The sequence below is a fragment of the Aptenodytes forsteri genome, unplaced genomic scaffold, assembly GCF_000699145.1.
Source record: "Aptenodytes forsteri isolate BGI_AS27 unplaced genomic scaffold, ASM69914v1 Scaffold136, whole genome shotgun sequence".
Classification (NCBI taxonomy): domain Eukaryota; kingdom Metazoa; phylum Chordata; class Aves; order Sphenisciformes; family Spheniscidae; genus Aptenodytes; species Aptenodytes forsteri.
The window spans coordinates 2,535,229-2,552,916 of NW_008796111.1; the positions used below are offsets into that span (position 1 = coordinate 2,535,229).

The window sequence follows — 17,688 nt, forward strand, 5'->3', positions numbered from 1 at the left end:
AGACCCCGTGAGGTTATTGGGTACTCGCCAGCAAGAACAGTGACTCCACACAACATGTAAGAGCACAATAAGGTGTCCTAAATCCAAAACACAGCACTGTACCAGCTACTAGGAAGGAAATTAACTCTATCCCTGCCGAAACCAGGACATAAGGGAAAGAAAATGTATGGGCATTCAAACCAAAAGCCAAAATACTCCTTAAACATCCCCCTGCAAGGGCGATGGAAGGGAAAATGTAACGTCTCCTTTTCCTCACCTTTCTTCACCACTTTTAACACCGTAAACCAAACCAAGGCCAGGGTTGCAGACTGCGGCGGTGGCAGCTGTGCCGCAGCACCGCTGATGAGCCCCCGATGCTCGGGGCTGAAGCGCTCAGTTTTCCTATTTTGCCAGTTGTAATGGACACACGCTTGTCCACCATATGGGAGTGTAGGTTACAACAGGGGAGAAAAACAATCCAATTTAGCTCAAAAGTAGCTTTAGAAGGATTCAAACCATTGCTGCTGTGGGAAAAAAAAAAACCCACCAAACCCAAAAAACACCTCCCACCAGAGACACCGAGACAACATATGATTGACAATACATGAGAGCATCCCTTTTTCCTCTAAAATTTAACAAATACCACCACATTCCCTGGACCCTGACTTTTCCTCCTCTCTGCTAACCCCAAAATGAGAACTAGTGTTTGAAAATCAAGTCAAGATCTTCAATGTACACACAGAGGTAATCAGCACGCAACCGAGCCAGATGCACATTATGCTATTCCTTATCAGCAAGTAAAGAGATTGCTGCAGCAGTAATTAGAGATAATTAAAGCCTCTCTACAAACTTATGCTACTTCAGGAAGCTGGAAATTCCAAAATGAGATAGATTTTTAAGAAGTTACGTAATCAAAACAAGGATTTTTTTTTCTTTTTATATATGCCTAGCAGGGCACTAAAGCCTGAGATCAAAACAGCAAGTAACGCAAGTGAACAAGCGACTCCTTTATGCTCAATTCTGAAAATAAAGGGGGAAGTAAGCACTGAAATGTGGAAGTGGATCTTGTATGATCTGCCAGAAAACCAAAAAAGGCTCTCCACAGCAGAAAAGTGTCCAACTTCTCAGTTCTGCTTTCAGATCTGAAAGCTGGCTTGGCCCTTCTAAAATAAACCTTGTTCCTCGCTATGCAGTAGGAGATGAGTACACACCGCTTCCAAACGCTGACCTGGTGATGGGCAGACACATTCGCATCCACCCAGACAGCCACACATCTGCTCTAACCATGCTCCAAGCTGACCAGACATAAGCCAGCTCCAACTGGAAGGCCAAAATAACTTTTAGTCTAACAACAAAGTAGAGACTGATACAGCCATGCCGCTCAGCGGGGCTTAATAGCTCAGGCTTAGCACTGCGTGGACATGCCTGCATCGCTTCCAGCCTAGGCTGGCTCGCAGCGCGGGTAGAGCAGGCATCTGAGACCTTCCACCTATCCGCACAGGCACGCTACTTGGCTGGAAGGCAACAGGTACCGAGGGTTTAAATATTGCTGACAGTGAAAGGACAGTGGGTGTCCAAGACTCCTGCAATGAGACGACACAACTCTATCCTGGATCTGGTGCTAACACTGCTCTCCACGGGATCGTGCGGATTCATTAAGTGATAACAGAACAAACTGTCTCGCTATTTGCTGGGGTATTACAGTTCAGATACCACAGTGCAGATTTTCACGTACTGCAAATTGCTGCTGAATTCCAACACTAACAGCAGCTGAGACTTTACGCTAAACTCTTTTTCTCCATCCTGCTGTGCAAATTTAAGATCGGCTTTACTTTTCAAATCTGGAGCTTAAAGTTAAAGAGCATATTGTGCAAAATAATCCTAGAAAATCTGTCTTCTTTAGGTGATGGGAATGTTTTGTTTCAAAGATATTTGTTTAAAAGGCTCGATAAGTAATAGCAGATTTTAGTATCTGTGTTTGAGCAACACTAGAGAGATATTCAGAGCATGCAAACACCACACCGAGACTCCTGAAAACATGATAGCCAAACCTTGGGAGATCCACTTCATTTTTGCATTCAGCCCCAGTTAATAAAAACTAAGCTGAGTTTGAGTACAGTGAAAGATGCCTGTTCCTGATACACTAATCCAGGTGGAACACCTGCTGCAGTTCTTAAAACTCTACCCCAACCTTCCTTCTGTACTTGATCTAAATATTCCCCTTTAGATTCAGCCCTGCTGTTGAAAGAGACTTAACTTTCTCTACAGTTTGCAAAATAAGGTTCCCAGGAGATATGATGGTCTCTCCGCTGGTGCACTGAGCCCAGGTCAAGCAAATTTTAACTGCAGTGCTACGACAGCTGAATGAACAGCCTCCGTGGCCATCAGCCCAGAGACAAGCCTGGGAAACAGAAATAATGGGTACCAAAAGCTTACCGGCAAGTAGAAGGAAAGCCAACAACTTTCCCTGGGTGGGGCAGGGAGGGAATGCTATAAGCAGGTCTCACAAAGGATACAAAGGTTTCTGTTAAACGTTTCCATTAGTTATGTAAAATTAATCTCCAGAAAACTGAGCTTAGCTCATCACCTGTTCCACACCCTAATCCGACTGCTGAAAGCGGTGATGTATCACTGACGAATCCCTTGAAATTTATGTTAAGGGATGGAGCTGGCGTCTTTGATTCTCTGTGGGCATTGACAGGAAGCATTTCCATTATATTTTGCCTAGACAGAAAATATGCAAACTCTGTCTTGTAATCTGCATGGGAGACTGGGAACGATTTGCTGAAACTTTAATACAACCCTCAATAAAGATTTATGGTTTCTTCCAATTCATCCAAATGCCAGGGTGAGCGTTTCAGAAGCACACACTAATAGCCAAACCATTTGTGCTACTCTTTAACCAGCACACCAAGCAGGATCATTTCCCTTACAGAGCAGTTGATTTAAGAGGTAGTTTACTGAAGGCAAGAATAGGATCTTTATATTTTACCTGCACTTAAAAACCTCTTTCAACTAGATCTCTTCTAAAATACATTATTATATACCTTATATAATATAATTTACAATATTTGTCTCATGTACCTTGACTCCATCCAGAACAGCTTTTATGACACCCTTCACTGTTGTCACCATCTCCTTGTCTTCTGAATTCACACCTTCCAGCATCACTTGATCAGACCAGCGAATTAGATTGGCCAGACTCTGGTACACACGGCTATAGCAGGACGAGATGGCAGAACTGAACGGCAGGGGAGGAAATAGTTGAGAAAAAAAGAACAAAATGAAATTATGGAGATACTATCAAATGTTACGAGCGTGCTTGATTTAAAGTGCATTTCACACTGTTAAAAATGTGATTGTTCTCCTTTTCTTTCTGACATTCAGAATTTGTGTTTAGCAGGTGACAAAGCCCGGGTTTCTCCTCCGCTGCAGTTGCTCTCCTGTTCTCCAGCACCAAATGGGACGACAGTATGAAGGTACAAACAATCAACAGTTCATTCTCAGTTAACAGAACGAATTATCTGGGCTGCAGGTTAACACAGCAATGCTAAAAAGAACATGCTTTCCATTTTAATTTGCAGCTCCATCCTATGCCTTAACTTCAAAGGTAAGTATTTAAGTCCTGTATTTAAGTCTATTATTTCAGTTTTATCTATGCTTTCCTTCTTTCTCTCCAAAAATGTCTTGGATAATTGAGAGCTGACTGTATTCATTCCTTTACAAATCATTTCCTCACTGTTTATAATGCCTGAAAAGATGTAATTAAAACCTGCTTCTTTACAGAAATTGAACTGAATGAATTTCAGGTTTGGAAGAGGAAGGGTGTTGTTTTGTTTTGTTTCTAATGAGAAACAGAATTGAAGCTATTGTTCTGAAGGGGAAAAAAAAAGAATTTTGGAAGGATGACAACTCTAAATAAAAGTTAACTGTAACAACAGTGCTCACAGGCATTTTCCTGGCCATTCTGAAAAACACTTGCTTTATTACTAAACAAGGTGTGTTAACAGTACTGCCGATGGCAACGCTTCAACAATTCTTTGTAAAGTTAAATTAATTTCAAACTGCATCAAAACCATAAACAGATAAGAGAAGGTGTAATCTTGCAATCATTACTGATACGAGCGTTCCAAATCTCCCCATTTCTCTTTGGTATCCATTTTACACTGGCTTAACTCCAGTAATTTCATTATCTGTGAGAAGAGAATCAAGCCCACAAGCTTCAATGAGATTATTTAGGTGAATGAAGTCTGCAGGACTGGGGAAAGAACTATTGTCAAGTTACAACCGGGGGATACAAACAACGGCAAGTACTTCTTTGTTTGGCTGTTTTGGTTTTGTTGTTTTTTTTTTTTAAAAGCATGCTGCTTGCCATTTGTTCTAATTTCAAATGAAATTAGCTTGGTAGGAGGTATTTCCTAAATAGGGCCCTCCCCCATCTCTTTCTAGGGCTTTGATTTCTTTGCCATTAATCTTCAGTCTGCTTCCTTCTAAGGAGGCAGTAATTGAAAGCCCATTTTGTGCCAGATTTAATTACTTTTTTCCTTGATGCAAACGCTTCCCCTAAAGCAGAAAGAAGTCCAACAATAATTGTAGGGCTTTCTTCCACACTGACACAAGTCTTGCTCACTTTTCTTGAGGGAGATTTGCTATCAAAATCACCCCTTTGTGTCCTGCCACTACTCAAAAGAAACTAAGTGCATAGGTAGGCATGAAAGGACACGGCTTTTTGAGAATGCCAGATCTCCTTTTTTGCTGTGAGGCTAAACAAGGCAGAACATACGTATGGGATCTGTGCTGTAATACATATTGTTTCCAGAAAGAGAGACTTACCACTATGTCGAGGACTCCATTGACTACTGACTAAGAAAATTCTGCTTATATGGGTAAATATGGATATCCAACTGTCAAGGTTGCATTAGTTGACTACTAAGAGAGAGGGTATAAGGAATTTGAAGACTAGAACTGTCTGAAATACTGCTGCTGCTGAAGACCACTTAGTTGATATTTATTTCCAAATATATTCTTGGAAGGAAAGATCACCCAGTGGATACACAAATCAAAGCAAGCGACTATAAAGATGACATGTTCTATCCTAAAAATATTTGCTGACATTTTACATGTTCTCCTGGTGTAAGGGGAAAGTTCATTCTTTCTTTTATTAAGTGAAAGCAGGTGCTTGTCAGGAATTTAATGGCTGTGGGAAACCTGATAGCAACTGAAGAAACTTTTGTGTCTGCATCCAGAAGCCTGATGAATGTTCCCATTCTAACAGCTATTGCTCATTATAATTCTACAGATCTAACCTAAATTGGATCTCTCCTGTCCCAGTCACAGCTCTGATACTCACCCATTGCCTCCTCCCTTTTGTACCGTCAGATACAACCCTGGTCTATGCATTAGGGCCAAACACAGCTAAGCATCTCTTGTTTGCAAAATATTTTGCACCCTACTGCTGTCTTGACCACACTATAAACCTTTCTTGCACCAGAATTGAAATAAGCATCCTGAAACAAAAATTTTGGAGATACTTAATGGGAAAACAAATAGGAACAGCACTAAAACTGGCAGGATTTCCGGAACCAAACACCTGCATTTCTCTGCCTAGTTTTGTGCTTTTCTCTGTCTGCGCTAATTTTGCTCTTTCTGTATTATTCAACAATGTTTGCTTGTTCTGTGTAAATCAATTGCTCCAGCATCTATGGGATGAACAGCAGCTATATCTCTATGGCTTGGCAACTCCACAAATTTTTATAATCCATGCTGAGCTTTGCTGTGGCAAGTTTCTACTTCTTTTCTGGCTTCAAACCCACTGTCTAACTGGTTAAAACATAATGTACGTAATCTGTTAAAACATAAAACAAATAATCTGTTGAGAGCGCACAGGAATGAACTTGGACTGGTTACTCTACTGAAGTACATCTGTTTACTTCTGTTCTGTATCTGATCCAGTAAAATCAAAAAAGCAGTTAAGAGTGCAGGCTCAGACTTCTCTAGTATCAGGGTGGATAAACTGAACACAAAGAGGGATTACTCTGAAGATAAACTCTTTTCCAGGTAAAAGCTATTGGATTTGTTAGCTTTTAGGATACCATCATAGACTGCAGAAACAGTATAGCATCTGAGGAGAATCTCCCGCTAGTAAATGATGCATTTCCAAGTTTATGCTAAGAATCAGCCCTTCCTCCTCTCTGAAACCATTCTTATTTGCTTTATCTTTCCACAGCACGGGCTTCTTCGCAGCAGGGAATCTGCTTCTAAATTATGTTTGAAAACTACCACATAATTAGTAAAAATAGCAGTCACTTCATTAGCCACTGCAGCATTCCCTGTCTCCTGCGCGATGTGATTCTTCAGACACAAGAAGGGAAGAAGCTGGGAGCCTGCTGGTCTGTCATAGTCCCAAAACCCAAGAAGGAAACTTACCTTTGCTGGATGCGTGGATCGGTTTGCACCAAGGGCAGGATGGCTTCCAGCACTTTACTTGCTGAGCCTGGCAGCATCTCCAATACTTTCTTATCAATTGCCATTTTGTCCACAATAGTCTTAAAGTAGCGCAATGCGCTGACGACCTCCTTCTCCTTCTCCTCTAGCCATGACACATTCTAAAGAGGAGGAAAAAAGGAGAGAGACGTTAAAACCTCAGGATTTTTAAGGGCAAGGTTACTTTAACTAACCTGAAGTACAGCGACACTGAATGAGGTACATTCCACGAGGACTGGAGAAAACCCCTTCTACCACAAACACTTTTAAATTGAATTACTACTCTTTCAAAAGAGCAGTCAGTGCAAAATTGCACCCACACTTTAACTTTCCGAATTACGTGCATTCCAAACTGAAGGCTAATCTTGATCAGGTTTAGGCCAAGATTAACACTACTGACGACGTGAAGGGCACTGCTTTGAAACCCACACGCCGAACTCGGAGGGTGAAAGAAAAAAAGTATACCAAGTGCAGATAGTAATGCTAATGCAAGAAAGGAAGCAACAACTACTGGTTTTAAATAAGAGTTGCCCCTCTGATGCGATCAAAATCCTTTTACCTTAAGCACATCTCACTATCAAAAGGTCTTTACAATCAGTAAATGGAGTGGATCAGCCAAAGGGAAAGAGAAAAACAAACCACAATCAGAAAAACTTCCAAACTCCAGAACAATCCAAACAAGATGCCTCCATTTTTGTACCCGTCCCTCATAGTTTCAACGACACATGCGGTGTTCACCCTTATTATTCTGAGTAATTCTGCCGACTCCAGTATGCCTACTTGTATGAAAGTGGGCTATAGTCTTGTCTCTCCATTCCCAAATAAAAAACCCTGTTCTGATCAGCCTCCAACCTAAGTCATTTTGTGATGCTGCTGCAACAAGGGAACTCGCACGCTTTCCATGGGGACAGACTGTGAAAGCTAAGTTTTGGCATCGGTGAATGAACGTTGCGGAAGGGAACAATTCATTGGAACAAAGCTGAGTTGTGGTCACCAACTGCCGTGCCACCACCAACACTAGAACAGGAAATTCAGAAGTGATACATGACATCTTAATGGCATTCTGGACAGGGATATTTTTTAAAAGTTTACCAGAGTATGCCTGGAGGACTTTTAATGCCACAAATAGTTCCTAAGTGAGATTTAAATTAACTACTGAACACTGCTAGAAAAGGAGCAGAGAGCTTAGCAGAGTCAAGTTTCATCCATTATCTCCTCAGTAAATTCAGCTTCAAGAATTAATGACCTATGGGCATTGTGTGCTCCCCATACTCTTGTCAGCTGTTAAACTGCTGCTTTTCTGCAAAATCAGGCCAGAAGCCCAAAAGGTTTTAGGAAGAACAATTTATAGGCAGCACTGGTTAGTAATTTGGGGCCAGCTGCATAAAAGGATTAGAGTCCCAAGTCCCATCTAGCTCCAACTTTAGGAGCCCCAATCCAAGATCTGCAAACCACCCTGTCATTTTCCATCTCATCTGGGAAGCGCCCAAACTCTGCTGCTCCTGTTTCCACTTTTTGACAAAATTGCTTGCCAGGCACCTCACGTTCTGCTCAGCAGCCCACAGCGCCCCGAACTCCCTTGCTGAGAAGCATCCTGGCAACTCGCTGACGTCAAAAATGACATTTCCCATTTTTTCAGGCATGTACCCTCACCACTACACAGTTTATTCCAGCATATGGAGAGGCTCAGTCCCTCCCATGAAGGTTTTGCACTTCATATGAAATGATCACACATTTTAGGGATGAGAGAGCCCGTATAATCCCCGAGCAAGTATGACTATGGTCCAGCGGTCAGAGCTCTCAAACAGAAGTGAAAAAATGTGGATTGCAGTTCCTGCTCCGAAGGCTGTTTATGTATTTCATTCAACAACTGTTTCCTGTAGAAAGGCTTGCGACTTAATAGCTTAAACACTCTCCTGGTGCAGAGGAGGGATGGGCTCAACTCAGAGTTCAGGGTTGAGAATGACAAGTGGAAACACAAATCCTTCTGCTGAGCACAGCAAGGCATGCAAATCCTGCCACTGGACACTATTTTTGCAACTTCCCTGTTAGCTCTGAGTAACAATCCCGTAAGAGCACTCTTTATGAATCCATTTCTGAGGTCCAAAGGTATCAATACACGCGTGTATACACATGCACATAAACACACTCAAAGAAAGCCTATACATCCTACACAGGATTGCGGGTTCTGCTACAGAGCTCAGGTACGTAAGTGTCAGTTGTTGCTACAAGGCTGAAGTTTCTGGTGTTCAGTGCTTTACTCACTGAGGCCTGAGAACAACAGCAATAAATCTAGAGAAAGGAGTAATATCCTGGTGGGATGGATGGATATTAATACATTCCAGTGTCTGCATCTCACAAGACTAACGTTATTAAGCTCTTCCACCAAACATTTGAGTGTGTTCCTAAAGCCAAAGTAAACATGCAGTGGTACCCCTCTGGGTTGGCAGAAAGGACCTGAACTACTCTCTCATTTCATTTCTCAATAGAGGTGAACCTGCCCCAGCAGTTACCTTACCCCAGCGAGAGAGCAGATCGGTAACTGTGGGAGCTGCCAGAGTGGCAGGACCACTTGATTCACCCATTTCCCTTTTGGGCATCAAATGAGATAAACTTAACATTCAGGCAAAACAGCGTCTCCTCTCCACTCCCCTGCCTGCCTGACACACATTGATATTTTTGCACGATTTCTGAAGTCTTCCCTTAAATAATCATTACAAATGCATCACGTATGAGATACAGCTGACCCAGAAAGGGTTACAGCGAGCTGCTCAGAATACACCTGATTACAAAAGCTGGAACAGTCCCTTTTTTCCCTGCATTTTGGCAGTGAAAAACCTATTATAACTTTGCATATAGTGTTGAAGGACACTACTGTTCCTACAACATGCCCTACAAAAAGAATCAAAGGCAGGGTCCAGGGGACAAAAGGAAGCTCTGAAAAAAACTCCCCCTATGTTGCCCACATGTAGGTATAAAGAGGAAGAGGAGAAGAAGATGTCTGCATGGGTTGAGCATAACCTTCAGGTTACACGTAGTGATTTTACATTAATTTTTGGTATTGCTATTTCTGTTCTACAGTGATTATCTACTTCAAGAGTGTAAAAATAGCATCTGTGGTACTTAAGAGGGAGGAAAAGATGATATTTGGTTTATCAAGTGTGTCTTCTGACAGAAAATCTCCTGTTTGTCAACTGATGTCTGTATTCCAGTGAGAGAACCTGGTGACAATCCAGGCATATCCTCTTCTCCACTCCTTCCCCACAAAGGTAACGAGCTGACTACATCCAAATAATTGATTAGTTGGACAGTAGCTATTAAAATAGATAAGGAATGAGCCAGAAATCAACAAGATTTCACAGTATAAAAATGTATACAGCTTAAATAATCATGTACGATAATAAAAAATATTGCAAGTGTTTTGTTTCCCAATAAAAACATCCCAATCTGTACATAAAAAAAAGGTTTTACATGTTCAGCATGCCTGATCAGTAAAGCCTCTTGCATTGTTTTTCAAAGAAAAGAAAGAAAAGCAAAAACTTCACCTATTATTAACATGCTAATATATATTTGCTGTAGAATAGCATTTTGAAAAGGGCTCTTCATTTTCTAATTTATTTAATATGTGGTCACATATCACTTTAAAGGAAGGCCTCTAAGTTATCTCAATGTACCATCCTGAAACATTGGAATTAAAAGCCTCCAAGGAGTACTCCCAGATATTTTTTTATTTTTATTTTTTAGTAGCAGTCAGCAATACAAGGTGCTCAGCTCCCTAGAAAGCATATCCATAGCCTCCTGGGGGAAAAAACCCTACAGCCTGGGAAATAAAAGCCTCATCTTCCACCTCATGGTGCAGAATAGGGCTAGGAAGCTCTGCAAGCGACTTCTCTGGGTGTTAAGCACATCACACAGCATAAGATAACTGTATCATCTTGCTGACTGCTCTCAATAACACTACAACAATCCTCAGCAGAGATAATCTAAAAAAGTTTGCATGCCTGGCGCTGCACATTGGATGAGACTTTCAACAACAACTAGGAAAGATTTTGAATTATCATAAATAACCTTGACTGTTCTTAACTTTTGGCTTAAATTTATACACGAAAACTGACTGCAACAGTACTGTTACAGAGATAGTCTCCAGTCTACGTAATCAGGTCACAACAGCAGAGGAGATAACACTCTGATAGGTTTGTGCTGGGAAAGAGTGGTGACCTCAGCTCTTAGAGGACTTGAAGTATGTTGGGTCTGAGGAACGGTGTGCTGGAATCAGCAGCTGCTTGAATGCATGTGTTCGACTCTCCCTGCCAATGTCGTCAGAGATTGAGCACATCTTTGGACCAGCTTCAAGGATTTGCTCGCCTGGGTTTTGGGGTTTTTAAAAGGATCACACCCCAAAACCAGTTATTTGGAAGCTGTAAGCATAACCATAGGGTGTGCATGTGGGGAGGATGTGTCAGGCCATAAACTACATTCCATAATGAGATATTTAAATGCTTATGGAAGGAGGTCTCATCAGGCTCTCCAAAGGGAAGCACATGCCTTGGTTGCTCTTCTTTTATACTACACAGCGCATAGCTTATATGATTTATAACTAACCATAAAGTAACCCTGAGAATCCCTGAAAAATCTGCAGAATTCTGCAGAGGACAAAGTCACGCACTGAAAGTAGGGCTGCGGATTTTGATAAACTGAGTACCAGCAAGCAAGAAACCAGCAAGACTAACAGAACATGTCCTTCGTCTGCTTACTTTGTTCGCTGACTTCTCTGGTGTTTTCACTGTCAGGTCACCTTGCTTTCCTTTCTTTGAAGGGGTTCTCTTTATTTTTGGTGAATGAAACTTGCCCTTCAACTTCATAGTGAACGAGGAGAGATGGGAACGCTCAGAATCTAGAAAGACACAAAAATGCGTTACTGGATTAGGGTAAATTTGTTGAAACCAGGGAAGTTGTGTTACAGCATTATCTGGAAGGACCAGCCTATGAAAAACATAGCAACCATGTAAATTTTTTGAGTGGAACAGGATAAAAAAAAATAAAATTGTGGCTCTCTATTATGTTTCCAACCGCAATATCACCATCATTTCCTGCTTCCCCTCGGAGGCAGCAACGCTGCAGCGCAAAGGCAGGAACAGTGGGATTGCTACTGCTCTGTGCCTTGGAGAGAAAAGGAAAAACACCTCTCTTAAAAGCACTTATATCCAGCAGATCCCAAAGTACTTTACAAAGGAGGTAATCATCATCCCTCTTTTGCAGATGAGCAACTAAGTCAAGGGGATGAAGTGACTTGTTCGCAGACCTCTGGCAGAGCAGAGCTCCTGCCCGTATCTTGGCTGGAGGTCAGTAGCCACCACGGGTGTACAGGCAGGGTTCTGCCCCGTACCCAGGACTGGTGGCTGCTTCAGGAAAGGAAAACACAGTCCGATGTAATGCCCTTCCCAGGCTGCTGATCCCTACCTCTACCCACTTGGTAGCATCACCTTTGAATGTGGATCCATGGATAATCTGAACAAAAATGTCAGCCCTTGTCATTCGCAATGGGTCTCGCTTCAAATGTACCAGACAAATCAGACAGCAGGGGAACCGCTTCAATACCGGGGCATCATTGAAGATGTTTAATTACAGAACTGCTCAACCCTTTTAAAAATCGTATTTTCATGGTTTTTTGAATATCTAAAAGCAGAAGTCTCAAAGGTTTGCAATCATGCCATATGCAGACTTACTGTTGAAATATATTTTTATCTGTTTAGCCACGAAGCTAAATAAAACTAAGCCGCCTTGTAGAGAGCAATTTAGAATGTATTTTGAGCAAAGAGCACTTTAATAAATGAAGGTCTGAATTGCTCTCTAGTGACCCAGATAATTCAGCAGAAGATACCAAACTTGTCTTTAACTACATTATCAAGAAAAGTAAGCAGTTTTGCTGTAGGTTTCATTTTTCTTTTAGATTATTTGGGAATTGACTGCACTGGCTGTAATGAGTCAAAACGACACAGTCCCATGCATGCAGCACTGCACCACCTTGTTAGCATGCAGACTGCAAACCGAAAAGGCTGCTGAGTCAAATCTAGCACCCAGAAGCTAAATACCACACTGCAGCGCAAACACTGCTCCTCATACTCAGAAATTACCTAACCACAACTCAGGGAAGGAACCTGTGCTTGCCTCCCCGTAAGGGCTGTCTCCCTTTAAACTTGGTTTCCTGGTAGCGTGTTAAGACCCTGCTATTAACACCTTCACCAGAGCCAAAACTCGGGTTAGTTATGTCCTCTAGATCAAAATTTTGCAGGCATCCTATTAATGGAAGCTGCATCAGCACCGATTCTATCTAGTCTGGCTGCAGACCTGTTCTCCTTTTACAGGAGTAAATGTTTTTCAAAGTTTTCTTTGTATCATAAAGTCCTGTTTAATGCACTGAGGAGGGAGGCACTAAAAACCTTGGTCACTGCAGATAAATCCAGACATATCAGTTGGCCTCTGAAGAATCACTTACAGCAGCTGGCACCCTAACTTAGCAACAATTTACGTCATTGCTTTACATCCACAAGAGGATCTCCAAACCTTTAAAACCTCTCCGGCTCCACAGGGTGCTGAAGGTCACCACTGAAAACAGCTCCTGACTGCTGTGATAATGTTCTTGCACTCCCCCCCAAAAAATAATTCCTATTTATTTCATACACCATATGAGAATTCTATACATGCATGCGTATGCACACTTGCCAAGAGAAGTCATAGCTCTGAATTTATTTTTCAAGAACTGGCAAACAATTACAACAATTAATCTACAGGGAAATAATGGTAGCAGCAGCAAATTGCATCTGGCTCCTCCATGGGCTGCAGTAAGATCCAAACTGCTAGTCTGAGTAAGGAAATGTTCAATACCTACAAAACCCTTGGTTGCTTCTGGTGATAATTTTGCCTTGTAGGGACAAGAAATTTGGAAGGGAGAAAGATTTCAGAAGACTACAATTTCCTTTTCTCCTCCCCACCGGACACCTCTACCCACTTTCACGGGGCAAGCACATGAACAGCTGAACCATTCCTTTGGTCAGGAACCCGCAAAAGGAGGTGTCTTGAGTTTCTTTTCTGCTGACAACAGATTCCCTTCACCACCACCACCAGCCTAACCACTGCTCTTTGCTCTCTTTACCCTTCTGTCACATCAAACACTGAATCATTTGCACACCACGCTCCGAGGGGACACAGACCTACAGAGCGAGGACAGGAGCAAGTGGCTGGAGCAGAATAGGAACTTCTTAAAATAGTACTAACGAAGCAAACCAGCTGACATTTGCAAAAATAATAAACGTTATTGTTTGAACAGCCCTGCTAAGTCCTGCTTTGAAGATCACAAATTAATGCAGCTTTTTACTACCATGTCTTTCCATCTACAACATTTTTCCAGACCTCATCTGCTTATAAGTTTCTGATGCATTTGCAGTTAAACAAATGAGTCACAAACCAATATTCTCTTACACTCAATTACACTTAGCACTTAAAATAGCGCTTTTCTTGTTCCAAACGCATTACAAACGTATCTTTCTCATCCTTAAACAGTTAGGTCTTAACCTTACTCTGCAGATGGGAAGCAGGCACAAAGTGAAGCAACTTGACTAAACAGAGCAGAGGGTGACTCAGTGACTCCAGTACAGCATCTCCATCAGACTGCAGGTCCTCGTCCCTCTCCCCATATTCATGAATCAAGCAGTGGAGCTACTGTGAATGCCAACAGACATTATTCGGCACGATGGGCTTTATGATTTTCCAGCAGATATATCATTCAAGTGTTATAAACAGAATTTGCATTTTAATGAATCTGGATGAAGTGGTATAAAAGAGAAGTTACACTGAAATAGGAAGGTGTCCTAGCTCAAAGGTGTAAGTTACCTAACCTTTTACAGACTGAAACTCTCCTGCAAAAAGCACAGCTGAGCAGGACTTCCTAGACTGGTCACCATAGCACTGGTCTGCTTTGAGAAAGTCACTTTCTTTACACTATATCCTGATTTAAATATCTAACATGTCCTATGTCTGTCCAGTTAAAAAGTTTAAACAGCACAGCATGCCTTTACAGATCAAATAATTTGATAACATACAGAGAGAAGTAGAAAACAGAGCCATGGCAGTGCTCAAACCACTTCTCCTGTCCCTCTGCTCCTTCCTGCCTGTCTACAGTAACCAAACCCCTTAATGCAGCATTGAGGCTGTTCCTGAGCTTGGTAGTCTGCCCGCTGGAAATTGTTCTATCGTATTACCCTCGCCTCTTATTGATGAATAACCGGCAGTGTTTAACTGGAGTCTCAGCACCGGCTTTCTCAACTTTTCTTTCTCCTTTCTGGTGGACAGGAGGATGGTACCCCGTACTTACTTCTATACAGTGTCCGAATATTTGTAAGATGAATGGGAAAAGACAGGGTAATAAACTCGATGGAGTGATTTCAACTGGAAGGGGGGGAAAAAAAAAAAAAAGAAAAAGCGATTTCTGCCCTAAAGGTCTCCTTGGGGACTCCCCTTAGCTTGGGGGAGGTGGACACAGCTCAGGACAGGGACCCTGGGCTTGCCTGGGCAGCTGGAAGATGGAGGTGGCCAAGGCAGAAGCTTCTGGAACCGAGGATGTGAAGACAACCTCAGGTGAGGCCAGCCCCGCCCACTCTGAATACAGGAAGAGCTCTGTCACAATTGGCTGGGGCAAGGTAGGGTTCAGCCCCATTGGCTGGGGCAGGGTGGGGAGGCGGGCTCAAGGTTTAGCTCATCTCCTCAAGTGCTGAGGGGTTCAGGGCAGCCTCTACCTTCCATTTCCAGTCCTCAACTTCAACACTTTAACAGCAATAACTTCATGCCTAATGCATATTACGGTCTGTTTAACTATCCTCATGTTTAATGCACTGTTCCCTTTGAAAGTCCTCCGTTAACTTTTAAAAAGAGGCTGACGTTTTTATAATGACTGTTGTATTTTCCAGCCGTACTTTGTGTGAGACATTAATAATACTGTTGTATCAAAGTGTTTCTGTCTCAAAGGAACCGCTGACTTTCCATCCCCTCGTATTTCATCTGTCTGGATGCTGTGCTGCTGCACAGAACTGGAAAAAAAAAAATCCCTTCAAAATTACTTTACTATGGATTTGAGTTTCTTGATTTCTGACTGGAAGTTTTAATACGTCACTTGTTTCATTGCTAACTCCATCCCCCTATTAATGAGGCTCCCGCTCTGTTGTGCTTGAACGCGCTCCAGCTGTTGAGTCACAGCCCTCCTCAGCTCTCAGGCTCGTCTCCCCCCGGACGGCACGCGTCTGGGGTCCGACCACACACACAACACGAGAAAGCTCATGTTACGCGCCTGCTCCAAGCAGCCCCGCCGCCAGGTGCGGCCGGAGGGTTTTTTCGGCACCCCTCGAGCCCCCCGGGCCAGGGAGGCCATGGCCGGCCAGGAGCCGCCTTGTCCCCCGGCAGCTCCACCAGCTCCAGCAAAGCGGTGCTGCCTGCCAGTTTGCTGACAGAAGGCTAAATCTGGTGAGGAAAGAACTGCAGATTTTAAATGACAGCGGATTAAGAGGCACAAGGGAAGGCAGATAAATCAGCTTATGTGCTTGTGGGCAAAGAAACCAGGCTGCTTAGGAGAAAGCCGGCAAGTCAAAGCCCAATGTCCACCGCTGCCATAGTCAAACGGTCACTTTCCACTTGGGTTCAAACAAACGCCAGAAATTAAGTCGAAACACACTCACGCTGGTGAATTCCACCAACCTAACCCAGCAGCAAATTATTTACTTTAAAGTCAAAGTGAAAGTTCAGCCTTTTACAGAGCTCAGTCACAGCAGACTTTCCAGCTGCCAGGTCCTCCTCGCCGGCCGCCTCCCACGCCGGCTGCACGTAACCAGCACACGGGAGGCTTCAGAGATGGGAAATAACTCCCCGTCTGCTTCTGGACCTCCTGGTCATGTTTTTGTCACTACGGCACAGCTCAATGGCAGGCAGGCTCCAGCAGCAGGGATGGGCAATTTAACTGTTCCAACTTGTCTAGTGCTTGGGCCATACCAAACAAATTGAAAATAGACTTTTTAGAATACAGTACCTTTTCTTTCCTTCACCTGAAAACCTAAACCCTCCATCTTCTCTCACTCTCTATGTGTTCACACACCAAAACCCTGCAGCTTTAGAGGAGACAAAGCCTTAAAAAAGGGTTATAGTTCATTTTCCAGCTTGAACTGACTCTTGCGGCTCGTTAGAAAGAACGAAGTGGAGTCTAAAAATCTTATGCCACAAATGGTTCCCTTTTCAAAGGCCATTTGGGTCTCTGCTGGATGCACATATTTAAAAGCTATCAGATTAAAAATAACAGCAGACATCTCTCCCCATGTCATAATGAAGCTATTGTGCAGATTTTTAATCAACGGCTCCTGCCATTTATGCCACGAGTCCTTTGAAGGCAGAGGTGACTTATGTAATGAGTTACACAACGATGCCCATTAAAACAGCATTTGTTCCCTTGGGCTCAGCTCCATCATTTGTGGAAGACAAAAGGCAAGTTGCAAGGCTTCAGCTAAACCCTAGCTGACAGGGACTTTTAAGAGTTCTGAAGCAAAAGGAAAAAATAATGAGCTATAGTTCAAAATGACCTTTCCGCTGAGGCTGTCCGTTTGGCGCTGCGATGTGCTACCCAGCGAGAGGCTACGGGGGCTGGGGCTACGGCTCTGGCTCCTCTAGACCCAATTCTGCTGTCAGAAGCATAGGAGAACAGGACATTCAGGATGGACAGATGGGCACATGAGAGCTTCCCACGATAATCATGAAGCATGCTGCAAAGCACAGACCTTTCAAGATTTTATATGTATATTACTAGAATTCCCAACCATCTTCCTTCCACCCTCACCCTTCGTCTTAAGGCAAGGGCTGTTATCTACTACATACTTGTAAGCACACAGATCTGTGGGGCCTTTGCCCTGGCTAAAGCTTGTGGGCTCTCCTGTAATGCAAACATTAAAATAATAGCCATTGACAGAAAATTGAAGCCTTTGAGCTTTGCAGAAATGTTGCTCTAACCTGAAACTCAAAGCGCCTCTCCCAACAGCCGAGTTCCTCCGCAGAAGAGCTGGCAGAACTGATGCAGAGGAACGATGTGAAGCTCACCAGTGGGCTGTGGGCAACAGAAAGCTACCGCAGGGGCACTTTTAAAAATAATTTTTAATAATTTTGTGGTGGAAGGCATCTCTTTCTTGTGACAAAACG

At 42.9% G+C, this 17,688-nt stretch overlaps 1 protein-coding gene across 5 annotated transcripts in view; it reads right to left on the reverse strand.

Moving 5' to 3' along the window:
* Positions 1 to 17,688, reverse strand: part of RAPGEF1 (Rap guanine nucleotide exchange factor 1) — an 88,235-nt gene that overhangs the window by 42,727 nt on the left and 27,820 nt on the right. For all 5 annotated transcript variants that reach the window (XM_009286948.2, XM_009286946.2, XM_019474078.1 and 2 more), the window contains exons 2-4: positions 11,217 to 11,356; positions 6,406 to 6,584; positions 3,064 to 3,220 (exon numbers count right to left, since the gene is read on the reverse strand). In XM_009286948.2, the coding sequence (XP_009285223.1) occupies positions 3,064 to 3,220; positions 6,406 to 6,584; positions 11,217 to 11,356 (476 nt within the window). The remainder of the gene's footprint in view (positions 1 to 3,063; positions 3,221 to 6,405; positions 6,585 to 11,216; positions 11,357 to 17,688) is intronic.